Here is a 14,311-nt window from a genome sequence, read left to right on the forward strand (position 1 = left end):
AGACTTATAGGATCTTGGGATAACTTGAGGTGGAGGGGACCTCAGAAGGACTCTAGTCCATCCTCCTGCTCAGAGCATGGTCAGCTGTGAGATCAGTCCTGGTTGTTCAGAGCTTTATTTAGATGGGGTTTAAGAAATTCCAATGGGCAATGCTGCACAACCTCTCTGGGCAATATGGTCAGTGCTCAACTGAACTCTCTCCAGTTCATCGGTGTCCTTGCATCGAGGGCAGGCTGCAGAACTGGGTTCAGTATTTCAGGAAGAGTTTGATGATTTTTCACTAAAGCAGTATGATCCCTTCTCTCTGTTTGCTGGCCATGCTCCTGCTAATAAAGTCTGGAATGCTGTTCACTATCTCTGTGCCAGAGATAGTGCTCAACTTGCTGCCCTTCCAGCCAGGCAGTGCCCAGCCTGTGCCATTGCAAGTGTTTTTCCTTTCCTAAGTACAGGACTTTGCATCTGTCTGTCCATGCTGAATTTCATAAGGTCCCTGTCAGCTTGTGTCTCCAACCTGTCCAACCCTCCCTGGGTGCCCTTAAGCATATCAACTGGTCTCCCCTAATATGGTCCCATCTGCAAACTGGATGACACTGCATTCTGTTCCTTCCTGCAGGTCATTGATAAATATCTTATTTTGTAATTCTGTATGAACATTTTTTGCCATACTTTTCACTATAATAGAGTTATAGTTAAGAGAAAATATTTTTATTCTTGATACTTGTGCTCAGATTTGCATGGGTTTGAGCAGTCAGTGTGAATCTCAGTTATTTATGCTTAAGTATATCTGGTGCAAATGAAAATGTTCTCTGAGTTTTTGTGCCAGTTTTAATGACATCTTTAAGATATCATTTTAGAAATCGCTATTGCTTCTAATTTCACTTTGGAAGTTGTAGCTTTCAGAACTTTGTCTGCAAGCAGATAGATGCTTTGTCGCATCTGCTTCAGTGCAAAATGACCCTTTTTACTTAATCAGCCTTTCTCAGCAGTGTAATGCAACTGTTTGCAAGAAAGTAAGGATGGTTCTCCCAGGCTGTTATGCCACTTTGTCCTGAGGACAGTACCTTCCATCGGAGAGGCAGTGGGTTCAGCTGAAAGGCAGCAGCTGACACAGTTGCCTTTGCTAAGCCAGTGAAATGGTATGGGAAACATTTTTATGCAACACCAAAAACTCTATACAAAGGAAAAAAGGTCCAAAGTCCAAATTAATGTCTCATTTAATATATTTGTTGACTGTATCAGTCTTTTTTTTTTCCCTGAAAGAATATAGTTGTGCCTAGAGGGAATGGAAGGTGATAATGCCAGCAAAGTTTCTGCTGAGATCAGTAGCAGTGTGGGGTTAATGGTTGAACTTGATCTTAAAGGTTTTTTCCAACCTAAATTAATCTGTGATTCTCTGACTCTGTATCCAGTGCCTTGCTCTTCCTATTTCTGCACCAGTCACCTTCAAGGGAAGTTGCTTCAGCTACTCATCAATTTTATACCTGTTGTCCTGTTTTCTGAGAAACTGCAGTACCTTATGTCATCCCTAAAATTATTATTTATATCCAAGAAGAGATAGGAAGCACTAAAGCCATTCAGAGTTCTTACAAACATAAAACCAGTCATACCTACTAATTTTAGATGCTTGTGAATGGTGCTTTTGAGTGGAAATGGAGACGATCATCAATTGATCGAATAAACTGGGATTAAAATTTTCAGCATCCAAGTTCCACTAATGCTTTTGTGATCATAAGTGACTGTGTAATTTTCAAATACGGGAGCTGGGCTTCCAGGTCACAACCTAAATACTTATGAAAATTCTGAAAACCTTGCTATTTCTAAAAGAAAAGGAATGCCTGACTCGTACCCATTTTTGCTCTACGTTGTATAATCAGCTGTCTGAATGGCTTAAGATACTTAATGTGTGCATTAGGGCAGAGGTTGAGTTGCAGTCTTTAATCTCATCCATGTTCCATCTCTGAGCTGCATATCTGACAGTGTAGGCATAGCTTAGACACGCAGGGAATGTGTATGCCCCAAATCCATTGATTTTCAATTGTAGTGGACACTTGGCTTACTTAAAGCCTTCAGAAATTCCCAATCAAGACAGCTAACTTGAAGCATGCATTTGTTATGCTCGCAAAGTAGAGGGACTGATGTTACTGAGTGGCAGGGAGAATAATTGCATGGGAAGGAAAATGTACTTCAGGCTGATGATATTTGTGCTGCTTGCCCAGCTGCAAGGCTGTGATTCTGGAACAAGAGGGCATGGAAAGGAAGAGGGAGGTTCCCTTTGATTCTTTGCAGCTGTACAAGTTAAGGAGACACACTGAAACCAAAAAAAACCCTACACAAAACAGAAAAGAAAGTGCTTTAAGGGCAGCTGTTAAATTGAGACAAAAATGTCATTGCCCAAACCCATAATGAAATATAGTGCTGTGAAAATATCACTTCTTCGCCTGCAAGTAACAAGACATTTTATCTTGTGTCATTTGATATGATCTGACATGGAGATGTGAAGTCCCCTTGAGCATCTTACGAATTTAGGAGGGAATTTATAGACAAAAATCTGCCCGTCAGTCAAGATCATGTAATCACAGCTTGTTCCCGGTGAACAAAACATTTGTATTTAGATAGCACATTTACATTTAAAAATCAACAAAACTGGGATAGAATGTTTGAGTTTGTAAGCTATATATTTTTGCTTTAAATTGAACATTTGAGATTAGGGCAGAAATGTTTCATTAGAATCAATATTACATTTTGTGGGGGCAGTGGGAGTATGAACTAACATTCATAAGGGGAGTGAACCAAAAACGGAAGCCGCTGCAGTCTTGTGGGAAGGGATGTGGTGGGAGAAGCTGGAGGGGCTGCTGCCTGCCTGCACTTTTCTGGTTGATACTTAGCTGCTCCTTAGGCAGTGAAGGACCAGAGTGCTGTGAACAGGCTTGCAAAAGGGACTTGATTTGTGGGGCTGGGAGCATGCAGAGCACCCAGAGCACTGCCTGGGCTGTCGTCATAGTTGCTCTTCCCAGTTTGTGCAGCATTTTTAGTCTCTGCTTCCAGTTCTGCTGGGAGCTGCTTCTGGCTGCAGCTGGCAATGGCTGAATCCTCCTGTGGGAGGGCTAAACTCATGGGGAGCAGCAGTGTCAGCCTCCTCACAGCCATTGGCACAGCAATACAAGCATCTCTGCTTAAAGCTGCCTGGGGTGGTGTGGAGGGTGTGCAGTGATGGTCTCAACACCCCACAGGGTATCTCCCTTGCCACCAGCTGCTGCTAATGTCCTTTGCATTTTGGAGGCCTTGGCTTGGAGGGCACATGGAGGGAGGCTACTGTTGGCCTGATGTGGGGCTGCAGAGCCCCTGGGGCCTCTCCTGGGCACAGGCACCCTGAACGGTGTACTGACTTGCCTGGGGAAGGAGCTGCTGGAGGGCAGTGGTTCTATTCAGGGGGACCTGGGCAGGCCAAAGAAATGAGCTGACAGGAACCTCATGAAATTCAGCAGAAGCATATGCAAGTTCTTGCCCATGGGGTGGAATAACCCTGTGTAAAATGATGGCTGGGGACCAAGTGCCTGGGAAGCAGTGGTGCAAAAAGGGATCTGAAGGTCCTAGTGAACAGCAGTTTGCATGTGAGTCAGAGGCGTGCCCTTACAGCAAAGAAAGTCACCTGCTTCCCTCAGCTTCATGGGCAAAAGTGTAGCCAGCAGGTCAGGAAAAAATCCTTCCCCTCTACTTGGTATTTGTGAGGCTGACTGTGAGTACCATGTCCACTTTTGGGCTCCCCGGAACAGGAAGGGTGTTGACTTACAGAGCCCAAACAAGGTGGTCAAGGGGCTGTAGCAAAGGGCATACAACACAAGGCTGAGAGAACTGGATCAACTCAGGCTCAGAAGAGATGGCCAAGAGACCATCTTAGTGCTGTCAGTGAGTACTTGAGTGGAGGACACAGAGGAAATCGATCTAGATTTTTCTCAGAGGTATAGAGTGATATGATAAGAGGCAGTGGATCCAAGTTGTAACATAGAAAATTCTGATTAGGTATTAGGAAAATATTTTTACTGTGAGGGTGGTGAAGTACTGGAACTGGTTTCTGAAAGAGGCTGTGGACATGTTCAAGACTCAAGTGGACATATTTCTGAGTAACCTGATCTAATTATACTTACTTTGAGCTGAGGGCTGGACTAGGCAGTTCCTCCTGACCTAATTATTCTATTATTCTATAATATTTTCATATTTTTATATTTATATAAAAGTTGGAATTTCTTTTTGTTGAAATAATAACGTTTCCCGAGGTTAGTATTTAGTAGGCCCACATCAGGAAATTTCATGTTGATATTAATACTTTCTTTCTGGAAAAATGACTTAATTTACTAAGCTAGTCATTCAACAAATTAAGCACCAAAACGCAATTAAGATATAAATTTATATAGCTGTGTTCAGCCTGGCAATTCAGGAAGACCTGTTTAGTTGCTTTAAGACACATGCCTTTAACTCATGCACATGAATTTCATTGTAAAAGTCAAGGACTTTTAGATCCTGCACTATCACATAGCATTATGCCTAGCTTTTGTTGAGCAACTGCTCAACAAAACATCAGGTTTAAGCCCCAGCAGTAGGATTCAGTCTTAGGTTTTTTAACTCTTATCTTTTGTTTGTTAATCTTTACACAGTTTTGCTAACTTTTTTATTTCTATAAAATTACTAAGTATTCTCTGAATTCTCACTGGAAGATGTTTACTAATGTACTTGTTGTTCAAGATATTAAAATCAAGGTCCTGAGTTTCTTGATCTAAAAATCTCTCTTTCTTCTCATCCAGGTCAATATAAACAGCCTGTGCAGAGCAGTGCATTCATAAATGTGAAACAAGCCCGCACCACCATGTTTGGCACTAAGAGGTCAGTTTCCACCGTTTTTGTTATGCTTTTCATCTAAAAAAAAAAAAAAAATAGTATGGCTGCTGTGACTCTAAACTGAAAATTTTACGTTTTCTAAATATATTGTTATACAAAACACATCATCTATATATATTACTCTTTTTATTATACTAATTGGGTTTTCTTTGCTGTACAGCTCTGGTCTACTTTAATTGACAGGTACATGGCATACAGGCCAAGTAGCACAAATGCAAATAGCTTCCCCAAGGCATTATGGGTCACAGCAAGAATGCCAAAGAGGACACTGTGCTAGTACTGGAGGGCATCCCTCCAGCTTTCTGGGTGTGGAAAATAACACCAGGAAAAAAAAAGCACCAGTATAAGTAAGGTTCTTTTCTGTCATTTTAGGGAATCTCTACTGAATATAAGGTAACCTTCACCTCTTACTCTGCATGATTCAATGTCATACTACCCCAAATATCTTAAAAAATCGACAGTTTTGAGTTCATGGTGTCTACTTCCTGCATCTTTAAATGCTCTTCATAAGCATCAGGTATCCTGTATCTGTCATCAAACGGTATGGCCCTGCTTCCCCCACAGTTCCTGCAGCTGCACAAGCCCCCATCACACTGAGGCACCTTGCCAGATACCAGCTACTGCACCCAGGGGCCTTCTGCAAGGGGGTGTGATTTCTCTGTATAACAAAGATACTATAGACCATTCCTGTCCTATGTGAACTCCCTGATTTTTGTGCTTTTAAGTTTTTTAGTACAAACTAGTCAAGGACTTCAATGCTTCTGCCCTAGTCACAGGGCAGCCTAGTGAAACCTTTGCCCAGTGCAGTGGCAGAGCACCTTTAATCTGGTACCTGGAGGAGTACCTCGCCTCTTCTGAATTGTTGTGAAGAGGGGAGGCTAGCTGGCCATTAGGTAGAACATATGAAGCAGCATCCTGTATGCCTGCAGGAGTCAGGGCAGGCAAATGATAAGAAAAAGCACCTTGGTTTTCTGAAGCATCGGCTCCTGCACTGGTTGCACGAGGCTTCAGTGTGAGCTGCAGTCCTGTCAGAGTCAGGGTGCTACCAGGGGCTATCCTGTCCACTGGGCTCCTGCAGCTGTGGGCATGGCTGCCTCACATGGCCACAAATTCAACTTGTATACAAGATACAAATGCAGCACATTTTTAGGATTTTTTTTTCAAGAAAAGGAACCTTGAGTTGTATTTTTAGATAAAGACAGAATCTGTTGTTTTGTCAGTATGATGAGTTTGAGATAACTGTTGCTGAGGATACAGTAATGGAATTGCAAACTTCCCATTTGAGGATTTCTGCTTTTAATTAGTTGCCTCTGCAGAATATTAACACTCCAGTAAATCAAAGACATTCTGTGAAATAAATTATTATAATACATTATATTCATGTGGATTAGTTATTTTTGCCACAGTTTAGTATAACCCCATATGAACTCCTTATGGGCTGATCTAACAATTTTTTTAACTGTTAGGGTCATGTCTTTATCTTTTCTTAGCATTATAAAGCAATGGCAAAATGAAGAATTGTGTTTCACTGCTAGGCTTGAAATGTCTTTCTTTATCTTTTTCCTCACAGATTTTAATCTTGAGTAATATGCAAATGAAAATTCCCAATAAGGATTATTACAGATAATAAGAAATTCTCTCCCATATCTGCAAACAAGGTTTTAAGAAAAAAAGGCACATTTGAGGAACAGAATTTCTTTGTCTCTTCACTGTACTGTGTTCTACTATTTCTCACTTTACGCAGACTGTTATTAATCACTTGCAATAAATAAAGGATGTTCTGCTTCCTGGAGGGAAAGAGTCATAGTGGTCTTCCATAATAGTAGCCTTCTATGTGTAGACTGGGAAATTACATCAGGTATTCTTGAGATTGGTGCCATGTTTCAGTTAGGCAGTGATTAAGTACTTGTCAGGTGTTTTGTTCTAACAATTGCAGTGCATTTTAAATTTAAATTTCATAGAGAACTATTAGTTGTGAACAAGAAAGTCTTGAGGTTCTATTGATCATTTTTAAATTTTATAAACTTCTACAGACAGACTGCCTAAAACTGTTGAGAGTTTTTGAAATCTTAGTTTGATATGTTAATTCTCTTCCTAAAAAGAAATACTGTATTAATTTGGAAATATAATTAAGAACAAAGCTATTTTTCTACAGGAAAAGATGACTTAAGGTTTATTTCCTTGAAAAAGTAATTTTAATTAGTTCTAATAATACATTACTAATTATAATCTCCACAAAACTTTTAATGAAATTGCAAAACTCTAGCTCAAAAGCTGAGTTATCTCCTGTCACCAGATCTTTGAAAGTTACCTGGTATACAGTATCCAAGCTGCTTTTTCATTTATACCTTTCTCTTAATTTTGCATTTATTTTGTTTATTTGTTATTTTTAGTGGATAATCCGTGTTGAATGGGCTGATAAGAGTGCCTGTCCAACTAGAAAAGCTATGAGAAACTTTGTATGTGAGGCAGATAATTTCTCATCTGCTTTGTAAGAAACTGTGTTGTTAATGTGAACTGACATTGCTAACAAAGAGGGCAATTCCTCTTAATTTCAGTTTCATTTGAGTGCTAATCCCATGCTTTTAAATACTAAACTGTTGTGGTTTCTCTGTTTTATATTGTATTCTGCTCTCATCTGTTTCACCGTCATGCTAATTTTTCTCTAATTAATCTAGTCTACAATAGACACCATCATTGAATAATCAGTACATATACCAGTGAGGTCCTGATGTGTTGTATTATTCATATTGTGTACTTATTTCTGTTCTTTCAAGAGCAGTTACTGATACCAAGCAACTGCTTGGTGGAAAGGAAAAGTATTTAAAAGGTTTTAGAGAAGGGATGTTTGTTTTATGAGAACCATCTTCCTGTGTAGAAGATGCCCAGCAAAGATAGGTTCCATATTAGCACATCTTCAGGATCTGCAGTAAACTCTGTCTCACTGTCTACCTACCACTGTTATGATGTTCAAGGGTACTCTTACTTGTGGTTATTTATGTTCTGCGGTTTAGAAAACTCATGTTGTATAGCTCATTTAAACTGAGAGTTATTGACTACCTATTCTTATATCTGATTTTGAATTGAAAGTTAAGAGAATAGTATTCATTTATAAGCTCCTGATATGAACAAACTGTAGTGTTTTCAAGATAATATAAGCCTAGTTTCTTCTTTTCCTTTAGTTGCAGAGAGGCTATGTTTACACATGGTTTCTAAATTTCATGTTTTTAATTGGCATTAGTCCTGGACCATTGCTGTGTTTGTTCTGATACCTCTGCCAGGTTCTAAAGCATGACCAGTGGATGCCCACAAAGCTCTGTCCATTACTGAGCACTGAGAGTATGTGCCAAATTTTTTTCCTTTGAGATTTTTAAGTGTACAAAAATAATTATCTGATCAAATTATTATTTGACCTAAATTCTCATGGTGTTCACATGGTGTTCACTGTGCCCTTTCTTTTGCTTTTTAATTGGAAGTGACACTATTTAAATGAAGCTGTAACATGCTTTATGTCTTCTGCTCTGTTGTGGAATTAACTTTCTTACTGCTGAACTTTGTTACAGTAGTGAACTGCAAAATAATATCTACTTATGTGGACTCTCTTTAAGCTTACTTTCTTTTTCTAAATATGAACTTCTAATGTCTTGCACTGTTTTACTGCTTAGGGGTCTGGAGGCTGACTAATACAAAATGATAAGGAGGCTGTGGGACTTAGATTCTTGTTCAACCAGAACAGACACAGTCTAGAATACAGATGTATGTAAGGCAACAGAATGTGTAGTAAACACAGACAGGGGGACAGAGTGGGGAACAGAGAAGGACTTGACACTGTGTAAGCAATAGCTAAAACACTGATGTGTTATCAACAGTTTCTTAATCACAAATCCAAAACACATCACCATATGGGCTGCTGTGAAGAAAATGAACTGCATCTCAGCTCGACCCAATACAATGTAAAAAGCGCAATCAGTGTTCATATGCTGGAGCTTAAAGCTCCAATAAAATGGTTGTGTATATAACAAAAGATAGAAAATACATATTTTTCATTTACCAGTTCCTCTAATAAAAATTCAGCTTCCTATACATACAACTAAAGTCACAAAATTTTTAAGCAATGGTGAAGAGCTTTTAAAAATTTGCTCAAAGCAATCGCATCCTTAATTAGAAAATGTGAATTAATGTCTGGATATAATGTATATTTTTAGAAATGAAAAGATAAAAGAAATTTGTTTAATTTGTTCTTAACTAATTAATGTCTTCTCAATTTTATTTTTACAGAAGTTTATTTCAAAATAAGGCTCTACTCTGCCTTGTCTTGGGCTTTTCAAAGACATATACATGAGCTAATCAGCCAACTTGGCATGTACATTTTGTTAGAGAAAGTCATGTCCATTCCTACACCAACTTCATGCTGTTGGTCTAATACTCAGAATTATTTAATTATCCTGATGTGTTTATTTACTATATCTTGGAGTTTCTGTAAAAGTGTCTGATTATTGCCTGCAGATTATTTAATTATAGAATTACACTTGCACCTCAGTTATAACCTTCAATACCACAAGTTCCTTCTTCAAAAGTTGCTGGCACTTGAAATTACAAAGAGGACCTAACATTTAGTGGCTGGATTTTTGTTTGTTTGTTTGTTTGTTTGTTTTCTTTGCATTAGAATGCAAATTGTTTATTTATTTCTACAGTTGATCTCAAGTAATTAATGTATGAGCAAAATAGCAGATACCTTTCTTATCATGGTACCAGTTCTCTTATGCTTTAGAAGTTTCAGGAGGTGCAGAGTTTCTGAGTAAGACCCTTAAAATATATTGTGTACATGACTGGGCTTTACAGTGTACAGGGATGCACACCCTGTTCAAGTTCCCGCTGAAGGGCAAAATGCTGGCATTTACAAAGTCAGTGAAATTCTTTTGCTTTTATGCTAGGAGTCATGATGTCACATTTTCAGATAATGCTCTTTACCAAGAGCATGCAGGATGAGGAAAATGTTTTATTTTGCTTTTTTAAAAATGTATTTGGAAGAAAAATATGCCAGGGTATAAACTGAAGGTCAGTCTTGCTGAATGATGAAGTCAGTTGAAGGTACTCATGCTGCAGTTCAGTCATTTTTTCTTGCACAGGAAAGCATGAAAAAATTTCCCAGACAAGGATGAATTTTTCCTCATGCTCAGATTTCATGCTGAGCTTGGGCCTCAGTGCCCTGCAGATATCTCCAGTTGGTGGTATGTTTCTAGTCTTAGCAGAACTGCTCCTGGTTGATTCAGGCTGAAAAAAGATAAGATTTCTCTCATTTTTAGAAAATGACGTCTGTAGATTAGAGAATTATCAGTGCTGCCACATGTGAAACCTACTCTCAATTTGAAACCTATCTACTTTAATTCTAACTTCAGTGTGAAAAGCACATGTATGACAATCAGCACCTAACAGAGCTCAGTGGCATTATCCAGCCTCTGCTGCATCTTTCACATGTAAGAATAGCTACACTGGTGGTCAGAAATACATTTTCTCTCAGGGGTTGCTTGTCAGATACATCTCTGAAGCCTTCCAAGGCAGAACTGGTAACACATAATGAGAGGAGTTGTGTCCTACAGACTTTTTCAAATGCTTCTGGCAATTACATGATTTCTCAGATGTCTCCCTTTTTAGGGATGCTTTTATAAATCCCTGCCCACAATCACACCACTATATCAGAGCAAAAGGCTTTTCTCCCTGTCCTTTATTTCCTAACAAAAATCCCAATATCCTGATAAAAACCAAGCCTCATTTCACAATGTGATATGTCTGCATCCTGCTTGTTTGTGTCTAAAGTCCCCAGGTTAAATTTTCAACATGGCGAATAGTGGATACCTGCTCAAGTCCCATGCTTTGGTAATGGGATTTTTTTCATACTGCTTCTTGCCACTTTTTTTAAACACTCATCCTGATTTATTTTATGGCAGTGTTACAGAAGACACTTTGGTAAAGCATGTTCTGATTCTGTATTCAGCAACATGAATCAGGCCAAGGGAATGGGACCAACTAACCGTCTGTGTGTGTGCTGTATTGCTGCAGATAGCAGTCATGGGTTGTTGGCTCTGTATTTATGTGGCCATAAATTGCCCGTTTTGCTGACACTTTAAAGTAAATGAAGGAAAGCATCAGCACTGCTGGCTTTCTGGCAGGAAGCCTAAGAGCAACTTGGTATGCCCTGTGTGTCTAAATAGTGCCACTTCGATGGAAAGTTTTAATTAAGTGCATGTCTGTGCGTGCAGAGAAGAAATCAAAGGCACTTGGGAGAAAGAAAGTGTATCTGCTCCAGAGTCATTGAGGAGTAATTTGGTGAGAGCACTAAATGACTTTCAATTAATTGGAAAATATTTTCTTAATATTGCCAGAAAGGACAAGAAAAATCAGTCTGAAGGGAAGACTATAAAGTTATTCTGTAGATCTAATCCATTTGCTCTATACTGGTGTAAGATGTCATGGTAGTACAAATCCGAGGTATAGGAGTTGTGAAAATAATCTGATATGCTGGATTTCATTAAGCTTCCTAATTGTAATTATCAGAAGAATACTGGAAACTGGTTTGCCTACAGCTAGTATTTTTGATTTGTCATTTCTGTAGTAGTTTCTAAGCTTATAAACATCCAAAAATTCATTGTTAATACAAGTATAATTTTATAGCAAATATTTTATAGGTAGTGGTATTAAAATTCTAGCTATTGAAATTGCACTAATCATATGGGAATTTTAGCTCTATTTCCTTGTTCTTTTAGTTACAGAAAGAAAATTCACTCAGTTTTCCTGAGACTGTCTAGAGGGGTGGCTCTTTATGAAAAGAGCAGTTATGAGGAGCAGGGATAATTCATTTACCACTAGATATGGTCCATGATATATTTTACATAATGTTTGATATATGATTCATTGTTTTATCTGCACTACACCAAAGTGAAAAGGACCAACCCTTTTGTTTGTACAGGTCTCATTATGTCATATTGTATTTGCCTTAATCCCTGTAATCTTTTTATGGCCTTAATACAGGATGGCTTCCACCTTCAGTTGGTTAAAGCCTGGTGCTAATAATACTAAGGTTGTGGGTTCAATCCCTGTATGGGCCTTTCACATAAGGGTTGGATGATGATCCTTGTGTGTCCCTTCCAATTTAGAATATTCTGTGAAATCAGATTTATTATTCAGTAAATGTTTTTTCCAGAAGAAAATGGAGCTTTCTCAAGAGCCAGTCCAAAACTGTAACAAACTCCATGAGCAGCTAGGGATGACCACATAGTCTTATCTTTGTCCCTGGTTGATCTTCCACCTTTAATATAACTCTAAGATACTCTTTGCATTAAATAACCACAGTGAAAGAACAACACCAGTGGCTTGAGCCTTGTCATGGTGAACTCTTTTGTTCCTCTGTATGACAAAGTCAGCTCCATCTACTCATCTTACTTTAAATGCATGTTCTTCTGTGAACTGTAATATCAGATGGAACCTTACCCCATTCCCAAAGCTCCAAAGCTTTTTTGTTTCTTAACATGGAAAAGGTTATTTTTTGAACACAGAATTCTAGGTCTGATTTTCTAACGTCATGGAGAGTCCTATGACTGAAGTGTCAGAATGGAAGGATACAGGCTTTTTAGGAAGGATAGGCAGGGGAGACAAGGAGAGAGCATCACCCTTTATGTCCATGATCAGCTGGAGAGCATGGAACTTCATTTGGGGATGGATGAGGAGCCAGGCAACAGCTTATAGGTCAGGATTAAAGAGACGCCAGGGACAGGTGACATTATAGTGGGGGTCTACTATAGACCACCAAAGCAGGAAGACCGAGTGGATGGGGCCCTCTATAGACAGAGAGAGGCAGCCTCCCATTCTTACAAGCCCTGGCCCTCATGAGGGACTCCAAACACCCTGATACCTGTTGGAGGGGCAACTCAGCAGTCTAGGAGGTTCCTGAAATGGATTCCTGATAAATTCCTTCTCCAAGTGATAGAGAAGCCAATAAGGAGAGGTGCTATGCTGGACCTTGTTCTCATGAACAAGAAGAGACTGGTGGGGAATGTGAAGCTCAAGGGCAGCCTTATCTCCAGTGACCATGAAATGGTGGAGGTCAGTATCCTTAGGGCAGCAGGCAGGGTGCACAGCAGTCTCACTACCCTAGACTTCAGGAAAGCAGACTTTGTCTCTTTTGAGGTGCCCTGCTTGGTAGAGTACAGAGGATAAAGTCCTAGATGGAAGAGGAGCCCAAGAAAACTGGTTGATATTCAAGGATCACCTCCAAACTCAGGAGAGTTGCATCCCAACAAAGAGGAAATCTTGCAAAAATGTCAGGAGACCTGTGTGGGTGAACAAGACACACCTGGACAAATTCAGACTCAAAAAAGAAGCCTACAGAGTGTGGAAACAAGGAGAGTTACCTTGGGAGAAGTACAGAAAAATTGTCTGGGCAATCAGAGGTCAAGTTAGGAAAACTAAAGCCCTAGTAGAATCAAATCTAGCCAGGGACATCAAGGGCAACAAGAGATGTTTCTGTTGGTACGTCAGTGACAAAAGGGAGACTAGGGAAATTGTGGGCCCTCTCCATAAGGAAATGGGAGACCTGGTTACCTGGGGTATGGAGAAGGTTGAGATATTCAATGCCTCTTTTGTCTTAGTCTTCACTGACAAGATGCCATTTCAGATGTATACAGCAAATGGGGAGTCTCATGGGAAGGGGAGAAATAAATGCAACAGATACATAATACGAGGAAAAAAGCTATTTATGAGAATAGTTCCAAGAATTGAAGATGCCATTAAAAGGTTATTTACCTTTTGGCAAAGCACTGGATTTTGCCTGACTTCTTTTAGTGCAGGAGATGAGAAGTATTTTGGCATTTATTATGAGAAACTAGTTTTAAACAGAATTATCTTATTTCTCTGGGTATTATGGAGCAATGCTAGATGCCTCCACTGCTCTGACAAAGACAGGAATCCTTACAGACAACATAGGGAAAATCCAGAACTCAGAAAAATTATGCATCTCAGAGTACTCCAATAAAAGTAATGAATGCACTGGTCTTAAAACCTTTTTGAGATCACCACTTCACATTAAGGTGGAGCAATGGTCCTGAGCAGAGTGAAGGAAGATGTGAGAAACATTGCATACACCAGGCTTGCGCTCGGCTCCTCAGGCAGTGCATAGGCAGGCTCAGGAATTTTTTTTGCAGCATCTGAATGCTAAAAAGTTCAGAAAATGTCAGAAAAAACCATTTTTTAATGTGAAGGTGGTCAAACACTGAAAGAGGTTGCCACAACAATTTATGGTCTCTGTCCTGGCCGATAATCAAAACCCAACTGATTGTGGCCCTGAGATCAGCTGAGCTGGCTGTGAGCAGGAGGATCCCCAGAGGTCCCCCCCAGCCTCAGTGACCTTGTTGCAGGCTATGAA

At 39.5% G+C, this 14,311-nt stretch overlaps 1 protein-coding gene across 5 annotated transcripts in view; it reads left to right on the plus strand.

Annotated features, from left to right (window-relative positions):
• The first annotated feature begins 4,799 nt into the window (after positions 1 to 4,799).
• Positions 4,800 to 14,311, plus strand: part of OXR1 (oxidation resistance 1) — a 227,932-nt gene continuing 218,420 nt past the window's right edge. For 2 of the 5 annotated variants that reach the window (XM_017806366.1, XM_017806370.1), the window contains exon 1: positions 4,814 to 4,878. Coding sequence is in view for 1 of the 5 variants with exons in the window: in XM_017806367.1 (XP_017661856.1) it covers positions 4,862 to 4,878 (17 nt within the window). In the remaining 4 variants the exon portion in view is untranslated. Of the gene's footprint in view, positions 4,879 to 14,311 lie in introns of all 5 variants that reach the window. The other 3 variants (XM_017806367.1, XM_017806372.1, XM_017806368.1) reach the window with 3 other exon arrangements.

The sequence above is a fragment of the Lepidothrix coronata genome, unplaced genomic scaffold (genome assembly GCF_001604755.1).
Source record: "Lepidothrix coronata isolate B3197 unplaced genomic scaffold, Lepidothrix_coronata-1.0 Scaffold15, whole genome shotgun sequence".
Taxonomy (NCBI): Eukaryota; Metazoa; Chordata; class Aves; order Passeriformes; family Pipridae; genus Lepidothrix; species Lepidothrix coronata.